Source organism: Rhinoderma darwinii, chromosome 4 (genome assembly GCF_050947455.1).
Source record: "Rhinoderma darwinii isolate aRhiDar2 chromosome 4, aRhiDar2.hap1, whole genome shotgun sequence".
Taxonomy (NCBI): Eukaryota; Metazoa; Chordata; class Amphibia; order Anura; family Rhinodermatidae; genus Rhinoderma; species Rhinoderma darwinii.
Window position 1 is genome coordinate 94108136 of NC_134690.1, and position 13982 is coordinate 94122117.

The following is a 13982-nucleotide window of genomic DNA, read 5'->3' on the forward strand; positions in this document are numbered from 1 at the left end:
CTCTCCATTGGACAGCAAAAGTGTCTTGCGCTTGTGTCGTCCCGTGAGGCCTGTCTGATGCCATGTGCTGCGAATGTCAGCGCTCACACTTCATCTTTATCTGTCTATATGGTCCACAGGCTGAGGACTGTCACAGCTCTGTCCCACACTGCTTTACTATCTACTCTGCTCAGACAACTATAGGAGTGGCTGCCAGGTGAGACAATAGCCATCTTTGAAGAGGAAAACTAAGCGCCACTTTCGGGGACATAGGGCACTGCTTTTAGGGTCTAGTTATTTGGCTTACTAAGGTAAAGCTCAGGGTTTTGAACACTATTTACAGTCAATCTATATACAATATTGAATAACTTCGCAAATACATTGCTTTAAATGATGTCTTGTGGTTCAATCACATGCGGTAATAAAAGCCTAACAACTTAGCTGGGGCTCTATAATGTATCCTGCTGCACTGCATTCTGGGAAATTATATTTTAATTTTTCTACATTAGAGTGCTGTATAGTGTCTGGTGTAAAATATACCACAGAAGAGCAAGAAACTGTAGTTACTGATTGTGTGTCTGTGTGACTTACATGTACGTGCCATCTTCTCTTGGGTAATGACTATCTCTCCATCCCCTTTTGATTATACTTGGGGGACTGTCTGTCACTTCCAGCTCTCAGGTGGACATGAGGCGCTGGCTGGATGATCTGAATGCGGCTATTAGTCGGGCTCCGAGATACAGTGAACTTTCTGCCCTATCACTACAGCGTGAGTCTTTCATAAACTGCCTCCTCTTCTATAATATCATCACTCTGTCAGTGAGTCATTTTACTGACTGACATTTACCTACCTTAATAAAATGCATTGCTCGAGTGTGGCCATGTCCGTTTTGTTGCCACTATTTTCAAAACATTCCGGCATAACCGCTAGAAAACTTTTATGCATACACGTTGTATTAAATTTTTGGGCAAAGAAACATGTTTGTTACGGTACCGCAGCAAAAATCTTGATACAACCGAAACGTGTGAATACAGCCTAAATGCATTATGATCACGCCCTGAGTGAAGACCGTCTGGTATGATTGCCTTCAGTCCGATGTAGAACCACAGAGAATAGGATACCACATTGTACCAAACCACAAAGTCGGCTCTGGTTCTTTAGAATGCGCCAGCATTTACAGATCAAAATATTCTATTAAGGAGGAGTTCACACTGAGTTTTTTGACGCGGAAACCGCGCCAAAAAACGGCCGAAAATGCCTCCCATTGATTTAAATGGGAGGCGGAGGCGGTTTTTATCCTGCGCGCGGAAAAACCGTCTCGCGGGAAAAAGAAGGAACATGCCCTATCTTCGGGCGTTTACGCCTCTGACCTCCCAGTGACATCAATGGGAGGCAGAGAAAGCGTATTTCGTGGCGTTTTATGGCCGCGGGCGAAAAACGCTGCAAAAGTCGGCGTGCAGGCAGAGCAAAATCTGCCTCAAGATTCCAAACTGAATTTTGAGGCAGATTTTTCGCCTGCAAAAAACTCAGTGTGAACCCAGCCTAAGGATTTCTGATAACTGTAATTAAACATTTGGCACAAGAGTTTCATTTGATTCATGCTGTGCCCATCTCTCCCCAGAACCAGCTCTCCAGGTGCCAGGACAGAACCATCGTCCAAACACACTCAGCCATGTTTGCTGGTATCGAAACCAGAGTGTGTCGCTGCCTGATCACATCACTATGATGGAGGTAATATCCAGTGCTCAGTGTAAAGCCCTAACCTTGTAGTACAATGTGTGTGTTCTATCGGTCCGTGACAATCCTTATTGCAATGTGAAGGATTTAAGGGTGTATTCAGATGTTGAGGTGCGGTTAAAAGCGCATAAAAAAAACACATCCGTAAACCGCATGCATTTTACAGCGATTTAATGCGTTTGTTGTAAAAGAAAAAATAATAAAAAAATAAATGCAACTGCACATAAAACGCATCAAATGGAGGTAAAAACGCATGCAGTTTTCAGATACAGTTTTCCAATGCAGTTTTAATGCCACGCAACGTCTGCCACAACCTAAAAGTAGCAGAAAGCAATAACCACATGCACTGAAAGACATTTATCGTGGGTACTTAGCTGCATTTGTGATGTTGGGCGGGTTCAGGCTCAGAGAGCCCAATTGCAGACATTTAAAAACACTAGGGCTATGGCCGTATACCAGTTAACACCAGTATATATACACCAGCAGAATAACCTTGACCATATAAGGTAATATAGAAAAGCATAGTGAAGTCGCCATCTCTACGCCATGAGTCATTCCACAAGTTAACCCTAGATATACCATTACACAAGACTTTTGACCACATTATAGCTGGCACTGGAATTATCCCCCAGCTTTTCCTGAAAGGCAAATCGTATGGGAATGGACTATAATGTGGATTGTGTTCTTGGCGCAGGGGCTCGTGCACAAACCCTAAGCCTATATTATTCAGAGATTCTGATGCCAACATGTGTCCTCTTACTCCTCTCAGGGGCAGTGTTATAGAGACCTTGTGTGGGTTCAAATCTCCACCCATGTGTATGTTCATACACATACATACGCAAATTTGCCACTATTCAAGACCGGATGTAGCTAATGATGTGAATAGTGATTTGGATCCACATAATGTGTCCATCATAGCACTGCACTTGACAGGAATCAGAAGGGAATATGTTGTCTTCAGAATCTTTCAGTAGTGCAGCTTCAGGCTATGTGGCTGTAACTTCAATCTCATGATCATATCTCAGCTGAGGCCCTCCTTACATCGGGTTTTGGCCTTCTGTCGGAGGTATACGTTGGTCCTCCCGAAGTATACATCTAACAGAATATTGGAACGTATCTCACTGTATGGAATATGTCGCCCATGAACTCTGGTGGCCCTGGAAAAATGTCTGAAGCCGCTGTCCATATAGGAACAGTGAAGTCAGGAGCTCCCCAGATCAGGACTTCCTCGACAGAGCATCAACTAGTGCTCTGCACAGGGACTCCGGCACTGTGGAAATTCCTGACGTCACTGTCCTTATAAAAACTGTGACCTCAGGAACTTCCACAGCGGTGTCCCCAGGCAGAGGAGACATCATAAATCGCTCTACCCAGGGGAAGCTCCTGAAGTCACTGTCTTTATATTGACCACATAAAATAACAAAGTCCAACAGCAAAGTCCAAGCTCTGATCCAAGGTGGATGCACTCCTCTTAAAGAATCCGATTCCAATACTAGCCAAAATAAACAGTTTGAGACCACACTCCAGATTATAAAAGGTGAAAAAATGGGTGTTTATTCCCCTATGCTGCAACGTTTCAGCCCTCACAATGGGGCTCGCACTCTGCTCAGAACCTCCAGCGCTATGGAAGCTCCTAATGCCACTGTCCATATGTGGACAGTGACTTCAGGACCTTCCCCACTGCCGGAGTCCCCGGGCAGAGAGTCTGCAAGAAACTCCAGCGACATAACTGTCCATAAATTTCACTGGAGCTTCCCGACATATACCACCTTTAGATACAGGTTACTACAAATACAGGCCAATGGCAACAAACCTAGTCCCATTTGTCAGCCTCACAATCTGATTGACCGGCCATTTTATAGGTACACGCACACAGACTTTGTAAGGATTTGTCGCATGTGTCTCCAGCAGTGGTATGTATTATTTGTCTGTTATTAACAATCCATTTGGCTTTTCCTCTCTAGAATCAGCTCTCTGGTTACTTGCTTCGAAAGTTTAAGAACAGCAATGGCTGGCAGCGCCTATGGGTGATCTTCACTAATTTCTGCCTTTTCTTTTATAAAACGCATCAGGTAAAGAAAAAGCTCACAGTAACTACGGCATGAAAGCTCTGCGTTCAGGGAGGGAGTCCTTATTTTAATATTCTTTTTAGTCAATATTTTGTAGTATCGAATAAAAGTTCACAATCGTTGGCCAGCGTATACATGTGCAGCGATTTTACAATCAGCAAGAATTTGCTCGTTTGTCGTTAATCAGATCTTTTATGATGACCTAAAAATTATCGTTTGCTTGCGGTACATCCCCGTGTAATCAGGAATCTTCTACTCATTAGCAGACGACGCAGGAGTTGTGGAATTGTTCCCCGAGACATGGTGAACGTTCAAAAGAGCAAAGACCTATTTTAGACTTTAATGACCAAGCTATTTTTTAAGTTTTTTCATTGTCGCATTCCAAGAGCTATAACTTTTTTATTTTTGCATCGACATAGCTGTATAAGGTCTTGTTTTTTGCGGGACAAGTTGTATTTTTTAATAGCACCATTTTCGGGTACATATAATTTATTGATTAACTTTTTAGGGGCGGTTCTGGAAAAAAACATATTTCGCCACTCTTTTTTGCGTCTTACATTTACGCCGTTTACTGTTTGGTATAAATAACATAATAACTTTATTCAGTGGGTCATCACGACTGTGGCGATACCAAATTTATATAGATTTTGTATGTTTTACTACTTTTACACAGTAAAAACACTTTTTTTTTTTTCAAAATTATTTGTTTTTGTGTCGCCATGTTTTAAGTTATTTTTCCCCCGATGCAGCTGTATGAGGGCTTTTTTTTGCGGGACAACTTCTAGTTTTTAGTGGTACCATTTTGGAGTTCATCCGACTTTTTGATCACTTTTTATCAAATTTTTTTGAAGGCAGGATGAACAGAAAACATAAATTCTGGCATTGGTTTTTATTTTTTACGGCGTTCACCGTGCGAGTTAAATAATGTAATAGCTTTATAGGTGGGCTGGTTACGGATGCGGCGATACCAAATATGTGTAATGTTAAGGGAAAAAGTGGGTTTTTTATTTTTTTCATTTGGGATTTTTATTTATTTATTATTAACTTTATTAAACTTTTTGATAACTTTATTTTTAGTCCCACTAGGGGACTTCACTATGCGATCTTCTGATCGCTTTTATAATACACTGCAAAACTTCTGTCAGTGTAAAACTAACAGGCACCTGCTAGGTCATGCCTCAGGCATGGCCTAGCCAGCATCCACTACAGGCAGACCTGGGGGCCTTTGTTAGGCCCCCAACTGCCATAGAAGCCATTGGCACCGTGCGATTGCCATTGCAAGGTTCCAGGGGGGGGGGGGTGAGAGAGGGGGCTCCCTCCAAAACCACTTGGATGCGGCGCTCGCTATTGAGCGCCGCATCTAAGGGGTTAAATTGGTGAGATCGATGTTGAAATCGATCCTGCCCATTAGAGCAGGTGCCTGGCTGTCTTTAGACCGCCCGACACTGGCTTTAGGCGGCACAGGACACCAGTGCCGGGCTTATGTCAGAGCGCCGTGAAAAGGCGTATTGGCAGTCATTAAGGGTTTAAAGTGTAAAGGACTTTAACAGTGACCGTACATATTAGATAAATGTGTGCTGAACCTGCAGATTTTGGCTGGACTGGCCAACTATCTAATGTATACAGGGATTTTCCGGCTCTCCCGCCGTGGGCAGATGCTGGAATAAAGAACGATCAGGCTAGTTGGATTTTAACATACTCGATCATTTGTTCTTACGGGACAAAAGCCGCCACTAGCAGTCTGACTGCAACTTGTTCTTCTATCCCTATTGAGTTCACATCTACGCTCGACCAAGTGTGCATGTGTATGGAGGGGTTGGGAGGAATAGCAATCAGCTGAACGAGCATTCGTCGGTAGATAATACATATGGCTACCTTTAGCGTCCGGAAGATAATTGATGTGTCAGCAGACTGTTCATATGTATCTTATGTGCCATGAGCTGTCCTATCCTGTCTAATCTTACAGCCATGTCAGTATTCCAGCTTCATTGTGCTTCGGTAGACAATAGAATTCCTAACTACAGGATGTATATGTTCACAGGAAGATGCTCCTCTTGCCTCATTGCCACTGCTGGGATACACAGTGAGCATCCCGACCTTCTCTGATCCTGTCACTTGTCGCCATGTTTTCAAACTTCATTTCAAATCACATGTATACTTTTTCAGAGCGGACAGCGAGTATACATGGAGGAGGTATGACATCATCATTTGTGTATAACTAGCTGGTCAGACACAGCCCCCCCCCCCCACATGTATTCTTTTGTTGGAACTTTTGAGGCACACGTTTTTTATGTATGAAATGTGGCAGCAACCGGAGCAGGTTTCAAAATGAACACAATTCTCCCAACAGATCACCATGACAACGTCCTCCAGCAGAGAGTTCCATGGTGTCATCTATGAAGGTGAAACCTTCTTTCCTCTAGGCGTAGAGGATGCCCCCTTGTCACGTTTACAGGTCTAGGTATAAAAAATCATTAGACAGAGTTCTGTATTGGCCTTTGATATATTTTTTTTAATAGTTATTAGATCACCCCAAGCCAACAATTTGCCAAACAAAATCACCCCAATTTGATCATCTCTCTTGCAACCGCATCCACCCATGCTCTTAATTACTTGGGGTGCCCACTTCTGAACCTGCTCCGGCTCTGTTATGTCTTTCTTGTATACTTGTGCCCAAAACTATACACAATAGAAAGAGTTTTTGCATCTGTAGGGTCGCGGCAAGCTGCGGGTTGCAACGCGGCCATATTCACTTTAATTATGTGTGAAGCACGCAGTGGCCGGGCGACAAGTGTCGCCATGTAGCCCTAGCCTAAAATAATTTTTTGCAACATTACAACTAAGGTTACATGGAGACTTTATTGTAGGGCTACCGATTGCAGCTTTAGCTCAATAGTTAAAATCAATCTAAAGGAATACATAGGGTTATATACAAATTATGGACTTCAGCTGTCAATCGATTATTAAAATCAATCAGTAGGGTTACAAAAAGTCTCCATGTAGCCTTAAAGGGGTTGTACAGAATTAAAAAACAAGGCTGTTTTCTACTAGAAACAGCGCCACTCTTATCCATGGATTGTGTCTGGTACTGCAGCGCAGCTCTGTTGAAGTTAATAGTGCTAAGCTGCAATACCAAACACAACCTGTAGACATGTGTGGCCCTGTTTTTGAATGAATGTAGCCATGTTTTTTCTAATACTGTACCACCCCATTAAGGACGTATCGTCTTTTTAAGGTAATAGCATATTGTTTCGGTGAGTTCTAACAATGGCATTTACTACTTGTCAATGAAGTCTTTATACCGGTCTTCTAGTTGCCTTGATCAAAATGTTGACTGTAAATTAGCTAGAAATATCTTCTGTATCACCAGGTGGATGGAAGTGATCAGGCGTGGCGTGAGCTCTCCAGGGAAGACTGGACACTTAGCGGAGGATGGGATCGTTGTTGACGGACCCCTGACAAACTAATTACAGCTTGAAAGGAGGACAAGTATCTACAAGAACAGAGGATGCGTAGAATGTAATGTGCGGGGTCTGTCAGAAACGGGGCCAATTAAAACAACGTCTGAAATAACTAAAGAGCAGGACTATTACATTCAGGCCAGATGTTTTACACCTTGTCCTTCATAACATCCACTGCAGCAACGGGAACACATTCCCACAGCAATAAATTAGAAATCCATAGGAAAAAATAAATCTTCATTGCAAATCATTGTACAGAACTATATATTTTGTGGATTGCAACAGTGAGGGTATGTTCACACGCTTAACCGAACACGTCTGAAAATACGGAGCTGTTTTCATGGGAAAACAGCTCCTGATTTTCAGAAGTTTTTTTTAGCAACTCACATCTTTCGCTGCGTTTTTTACGGCAGTTTTTGGAGCTGTTTTTCTATAAAGTCTATGAAAAACGGCTCCAAAAACGTCCTATGAAGTGACCTGCACTTCTTTTTCGCAGGTGTCTTTTTACGCGCCGTTGGAACAGAACGCTGTATTTCCCATTGAAATCATTGGGCAGATGTTTGCAGGCGTCCTGCTTCCGATTTTTCAGCCGTTTTTTGGGACGTTTACGGGCCGAAAACACTACGTGTGAACATACCCTAAGAACATACAGCCTACTAGCTACCTCGTGCCTAGTATTACTAGTTCCTACTGAAATGCCAGGCTGCGTTCACAATATGGCTCATAAGCTTTGCTAGTGGTAGATAGACGTGAACACATACATTATTATAGATGTTTCTAATACCGGTACAAAACGTTGAATACTGCAGAAGGTGAGACAGACGGGCAGCATGTTCTAAGCAACCAGACGTCCTCACTGAAAGGCTTTAACTGTCAGGCAGTGCATCCATAGCAACCAGTCTCGCATGCCTAAGGCTTTGTTCACATGTATGTCACAGATTCCATACAGGTGTGTAGAGGAGATAATATAAGGACGCGCATGAATCTTATAGGAACTTTATTTCATAATATTCTTACCAAAGTCTTCTTGCAGACTGTGGCGCAAAGACTTTTAAATAATACTTTTTTTTTTTAAATCACTATTTCCTGCTGCCTCTTTGTCCATTGCTTCCACCCGCCACTTCTTCTAGTGGGGCTGTTCCTCTTCAATGTGCTTTGCCTCAAAACTACAATACCCAAGAGCCCTCGTGCTCGCTCTTTCCTCCCTCCAGTCTTACTGCTTCTGTTCACGTTACGATCAGGGGAGAGCTGCTTAGAGCGGAGACGACATCACATGATGTGTGACGTTTTGTGGGTGGTTCAAACAGATACGTTAATGTTATATTGTGTTTTGTTAGGGGGTGGAAGTGCAGGCAATGCCATGTGATTAGTGACTTAGTTTCCCAGACCCAGAATCATGATAAAGCTACACATGATGAAAATGTGATTTGTCACTGAACAGGCTCGGACGTGGCGGCACAGTCACATGACCGACTTACAGCAGAGCAACACAGGATTTTCTAAAGATAAAGCACATTAGTAAGCAATTTGGAAGGTTAATCTAGCTATCATTTCTCAAAACCGGATCACCCCTTCAACCACCATAAAACCCACTTTCTGCCACAGACTCATTGTAACTTTGATCATGGCATCTATTTTTACTACCACCCAAGAAAATACCCCACAAGAACAATTGTTATATGGACACCAACTTTTTCAAACAACATATGCTGATTTTATAGTATATCTGATATAGATCAACTTTGTAATTTATTTACTGTTAAAATGGAGTTGTTTTATACATGCAAATTCTGTGACACGTTACTGCCACTTGGTGTCTCTCTTCCTGTAATACGCTGTCCACCTCCTTTTAAGCAAAATCAAAATCCATCCCTAATTACAGAGCAGAAGAGATGGACAGCAGGAAGTGGGGTGTGTCACTTTACTGCCTGCCAATACAAGCCTATAGAGAGGGGAGGAGGGAGCAGTGAGAGAAGACACAGGCACACTGCCCAGAGAAGTCAGAGTAAAAAAAAAAAGATACACACAGATGTCCCGCAGCTTCCTGGTAAGTGTTATAGCTCACCAAAGTTCTGGATTCTCCACTGTTCCTTACAGCTGTAATATATATTTATTTTAGAGATATGAGAGTAGGATTCTCCTCTTTTGTATGTACGGTGCATGGCAGACATCATAGCAGTTAGGCTCCGCCCACTAGCTCAGGGACAACTGAGAATTAAAGATGAAGCCTGCAAAGGGGAAAGCTGCTAAATAATGCCACATACAAGTCATATAATGGACAGAAACAATGTTATTCCAAACGTACACACATCTGACAGCTTATTCTGAAAATTCACCAAAGACAGGTACACTTTAAGGCTGGGTTCACACGACCATGTTACGTCCGTAATGTACGGAACGTATTTCGGCCGAAAGACCCGGACCGAACACAGTGCAGGGAGCCGGGCTCCTAGCATCATACTTATGTACGATGCTAGGAGTCCCTGCCTCGCTGCAGGACAACTGTCCCGTACTGTAATCATGTTTTCAGTACGGGACTGTAGTTCCACGCAGAGGCAGGGACTCCTAGCATCGTACATCACTATGATGCTAGGAGCCCGGCTCCCTGCAGTGTGTTCGGTCCGGGTCTTCCGGCCGAAATACGTTCCGTACATTACGGACGTAACATGGTCGTGTGAACCCAGCCTAATAAATGGAAAATGTGTTTCTTACCTGAGAAGAGGGAAATTTGTATGTTTAAAGCAAGCAGCATTTAAAAACAAAACCCAGAATGCACTCAATCTGGAATTGCTTAGAATTTCCTGAGAATTTGCACTGCTACTGCACCGAAATCCTACTATTTCTGACACTTTCACTACTGTGATTTATGCAATTTGCAATACATTATGCAGCAAAATTAAAGGCTATGGACACCTTTCCACTGAATTTTTTTTTAATGTTCATTTGCTTCCTAAATGCAAAGTTTGGTAACTTTCTAAATAGTCTTTATTATAAATTTCCTACCATTTTGCTGCTGTAAATAACTGGCTATGCCACTGACTACATCAGCCAGCCAGTTAGAAGTGGACTGACAGACTTGCGTTAATCTGCTCACCCACCTCACTTCTCTCAGTGTTCGAGATCGCAAGAGGGTGAAGAGGAGGTTGTGCATGCAGATCAGAAACATCCAAGTGTTCAGGCAGGGCAGATCACACATGATGAACTGTATCAGAGTGTAGATAGGGAAGCGAGCAGAGGGGGAAACCCAATCCAAGTGTGTGACTATATGTGTAGAGAGAAAGCTGTGCTGGTACATGTTAGCTAGTGAAGGCAGCAGCATTCTGGACACACAGACCACACATCCGGCATGTCTTACTGGGAGGACAGGCCCACAGCAGAAAAGTCTAGAGCAGGTTGCAAACTAAATATCAGTCTGAAAATGAATAAAGGAATGAAGATTGCAGTCTAAGGCCCAATGCACACGACCGTAAAATCACCCTATATTTACGGGCCCATTAATTTCTATGGCCGACGGACACCTTCCCGTATGGGTACGGGAGGGCGTCCGTGCTGTAGAAACATGCCGCAAAAAATAGGACATGTCCAATTTTTTTATTTTACGGACAGTGCCCCTGTACTTTATAATGGGGAGCACGGTCGGTAAAAACGGCCGGCCGTGCACGTAATTACGGGCACGGTCGTGCACATGGAACCTTAGGGTATGTGCACACACAAAATTAAAAAAGTCTGAAAATAGAGCTGTTTTTAAAGGAAAAACAGCTCCTGATTTTCAGCCGCTTTTTTAAGCAAACTCGTTTTTACGGCTGTTTTTGGAGTTTTTCTATAGTCAATGAAAAGCGGCTCAAGAAGTGACATGCACTTTATCGCAGGCGTTTTTTTACGCAGCTGTTTTTCAAAAAAACGCCCCGTCGGAACAGAACGCCGTTTTTCCCATTGAAATCAATGGGCAGATCTTTGGAGGCGTTCTTCCGATTTTTCGCCCATTTACAGCCCGAAAAACGGCCGAAAATAAGCTGTGTGAATATACCCTAAGGCTGGATTCCCACGTAGCGTAAAAGCTACGGAATTCTGTGCAAAAATTCCACAGCATTTTACAGTAGCAGCAAAGTGGATGAGATTTTGAAAATCTCATGCCCACGCTAGGGGAAAATCCTCCATGGGGGTGCAAAACCCGCAACAGATAGCCAAGTGTTGCAACTTTTGCGGCGGAATTGCAGCAATTCCACTGCAAAAAAAAAAATAAAAAAAAAATCGCAACTCAGAAAAAAAAACCCACTTAACCAAACTCCCTCCAATCCAGCCTATTGGGATCAAGTTTCATTCCATGTGACCGCTGCAGCCAATTACAGGCCAACTTAGTGCAACTTCTTTTTTTTTTTTTAAATTCCGGTAACTACTAACAAAGGCCGAGTTCACACAGGGCGGATACACTGCGTAAAAGCACGAGGCGGATCCGCCCTCTGCGCCGCAGGGAATTTCCGGGCGAAAAAAAACGTTTCAAACCATGGTGGTTTTTTGCCGGAATGTCCGCTGCAGGAAACTACAGCACTTAGCCGGCCTGCTAGCATGCCGGCCTCCTGGGATAACGTTTCATCCCAGGAGACTGCTACAGCCTCTGAGTGGCTGCAGCGATTACCTGGAATGACAAGTCATGCCTGGAGGAAGAAAAAGACCTTTAGGTAAGGAAGATTTATTTTTATTTTTTTCCGAGTTGCGTTTTTTTGCAGTGATTCTGCCACAAAAAGCGCAACTGCTATTTCTTGCGGCTTTTCCCTTCCCACTGAATTAAATGGGGAGAACCTGCAACAAATAAGCAGGCTTTACTCAAATACAATTGACGTGCTCCGGCTTAAAATTCCACACCACAGGTCAATTTGAGCGTTTTTCCACTCAGTATTTACGCAGCGCGTGGATGAGATTTTTTTTCTCTCTCATCCACTTTGCTGCTACTTTATTATGCTGCGGATTTTTCCGCAACGCCTTCTGTTGCAGAAAACCCGTAGTATTTACGCAACGCGTGAACTGAACTGTTAAGGCCCCACGTGCACAACCGTATTTTTCATCTGTAATTACGGACCCATTCATTTCTATTGGCCACGGACACCTTTCCGTATTTTTACGGATGGGTGACTGTGCTGAAAAAAATTATAGAACCTGTCCTATCCTGGTCTGCATTTACAGAAGCGCCCTTATGCTTCTATGGGAGAGTCCGTGCCGTAATTACGGATGCACACCGTAGCCATCAGTAAACAGTCCGTATTTACGGAAGCATTGCTAGGCAACATGTTGGTGACATTTGCAGCCTCCCTCCTTTTTTTACGGGCAGTATTTACAGATAGATGAAAATACGGTAGTGTGCAGAGTTATCTGTATTGTGCTAATAATGCCTCACCTCATTTTCCTTACACTACACAGGTATGTGTCTCGCCTGAAGTACAATTTTCACAATGGATATACCAGATCATGTTTTATGTATGAAATGTCAGTTTATTTTTTACATTACGTGTTGATGAAGAATATTGGTAAACATTTTTGTATGTTACAATAAAAATAAAGAATAATACACTTGAAGTAATGCCATGTTGGTCATGTCCTTGTTCACAGTGTAGTCGTGGTCCAAGCTGGGACATGAAGAGTGAAATTGTGGAGCACCAATGTTGTGGCCTCAGGATGCAGAGGAGAACCTAGAAGGACAAACAGGAAGGCACAGTTCACATTATGCAGTCTAGGTTGACTTATCACTTACTAATGTACTGTCTGTAGCTGAAATGCCTCCAAGTCTCACATGACTATGCTGCTGGTGTTTATGTTCTGCTTGCATCACATCTTGTACGTTGAACATGTGGTTATCTCCCCTCTCCTCCTTCCCTGTAGTACAGGACTCCCAAATCACACGCCTTTTATCTCCCCCCATCTCTGGAGGGATTTCACACGATGGGCATCAGACCCTGCAGAGAAGTGTCTCGGTAGCAGACAGTGAGTAATTACCGCACTACCTTAGGCCCCATGCACACGAACGTAAAAACGCCCGTAATGACGGCACGTTTTTACGGGCCCATGGACTTCTATTGGCCACGGGTTCCTCCCCGTATGCTTACGGGAAGGTTCCCGTGCCGTTGAAAAATATAGAACACGTCCTATTTCAGGCCATAACAACGGCACGGGCAGGCCCATAGAAGTCTATGGGGCTCCCGTAATTACGGGTGACTACGTGTGTGCACCCGTAATTACGGGAGTGTTGCTAAGCGATAGTCACTGTCAAGGGTGCTGAAAGAGTTAAACGATCGGCAGTAACTCTCAGCACCCTGGACAGTGACTACCGATCACAATATAGATGTTCATACTGACCCAGAACTCCCTGCTTCTTCCTCCAGTCCGGCCTCCTGGAATGACGTTTTAGCCCATGTGACTGCTGCAGCCAATCACAGGCTGCAGCGGACACATGGACTGCCGCGTCATCCAGGGAGGTCGGGCTGGATGTCGAAAGAGGGACGAGTCACCAAGACAACGGCCGGGTAAGTATGAATTTCTTTTACTTTTACTGCGGAAAGGGCTGTCGCTTCTCTCTATCCTGCACTGATAGAGAGCAGGGGCTGCCGATTAGTGTAGTGCAATTTTGTAGCGAAAACAAGCTCGTAAATACTGGGGCAATACGTGTGACCAAGGACCCGTATTTACGGGAGGAAAAAAATACGTCCGTGTGCATGAGGCCTTACACCGTGTAATAGAGGAGCA

The 13982-nt window shown here is 43.6% G+C and overlaps 2 protein-coding genes across 4 annotated transcripts in view; one reads left to right on the forward strand and one right to left on the reverse strand.

Annotated features, from left to right (window-relative positions):
- Positions 1-7579, forward strand: part of FARP2 (FERM, ARH/RhoGEF and pleckstrin domain protein 2) — a 117573-nt gene extending 109994 nt beyond the window's left edge. For 2 of the 3 annotated variants that reach the window (XM_075861373.1, XM_075861374.1), the window contains 6 exons: positions 120-196; positions 654-748; positions 1602-1711; positions 3682-3789; positions 5828-5979; positions 7157-7579. In XM_075861373.1, the coding sequence (XP_075717488.1) occupies positions 120-196; positions 654-748; positions 1602-1711; positions 3682-3789; positions 5828-5979; positions 7157-7253 (639 nt within the window). In that variant the 3' untranslated portion in view covers positions 7254-7579. Of the gene's footprint in view, positions 1-119; positions 197-653; positions 749-1601; positions 1712-3681; positions 3790-5827; positions 5980-7156 lie in introns of those variants that run through there. The other variant, XM_075861375.1, reaches the window with a different exon arrangement.
- Positions 7580-12713: 5134 nt separating this feature from the next.
- STK25 (serine/threonine kinase 25) overlaps positions 12714-13982 on the reverse strand; it is a 29642-nt gene continuing 28373 nt past the window's right edge. Inside the window, exon 11 of the mRNA XM_075861379.1 lies at positions 12714-12931. Within this exon, the coding sequence (XP_075717494.1) occupies positions 12913-12931 (19 nt within the window). The 3' untranslated portion in view covers positions 12714-12912. The remainder of the gene's footprint in view (positions 12932-13982) is intronic.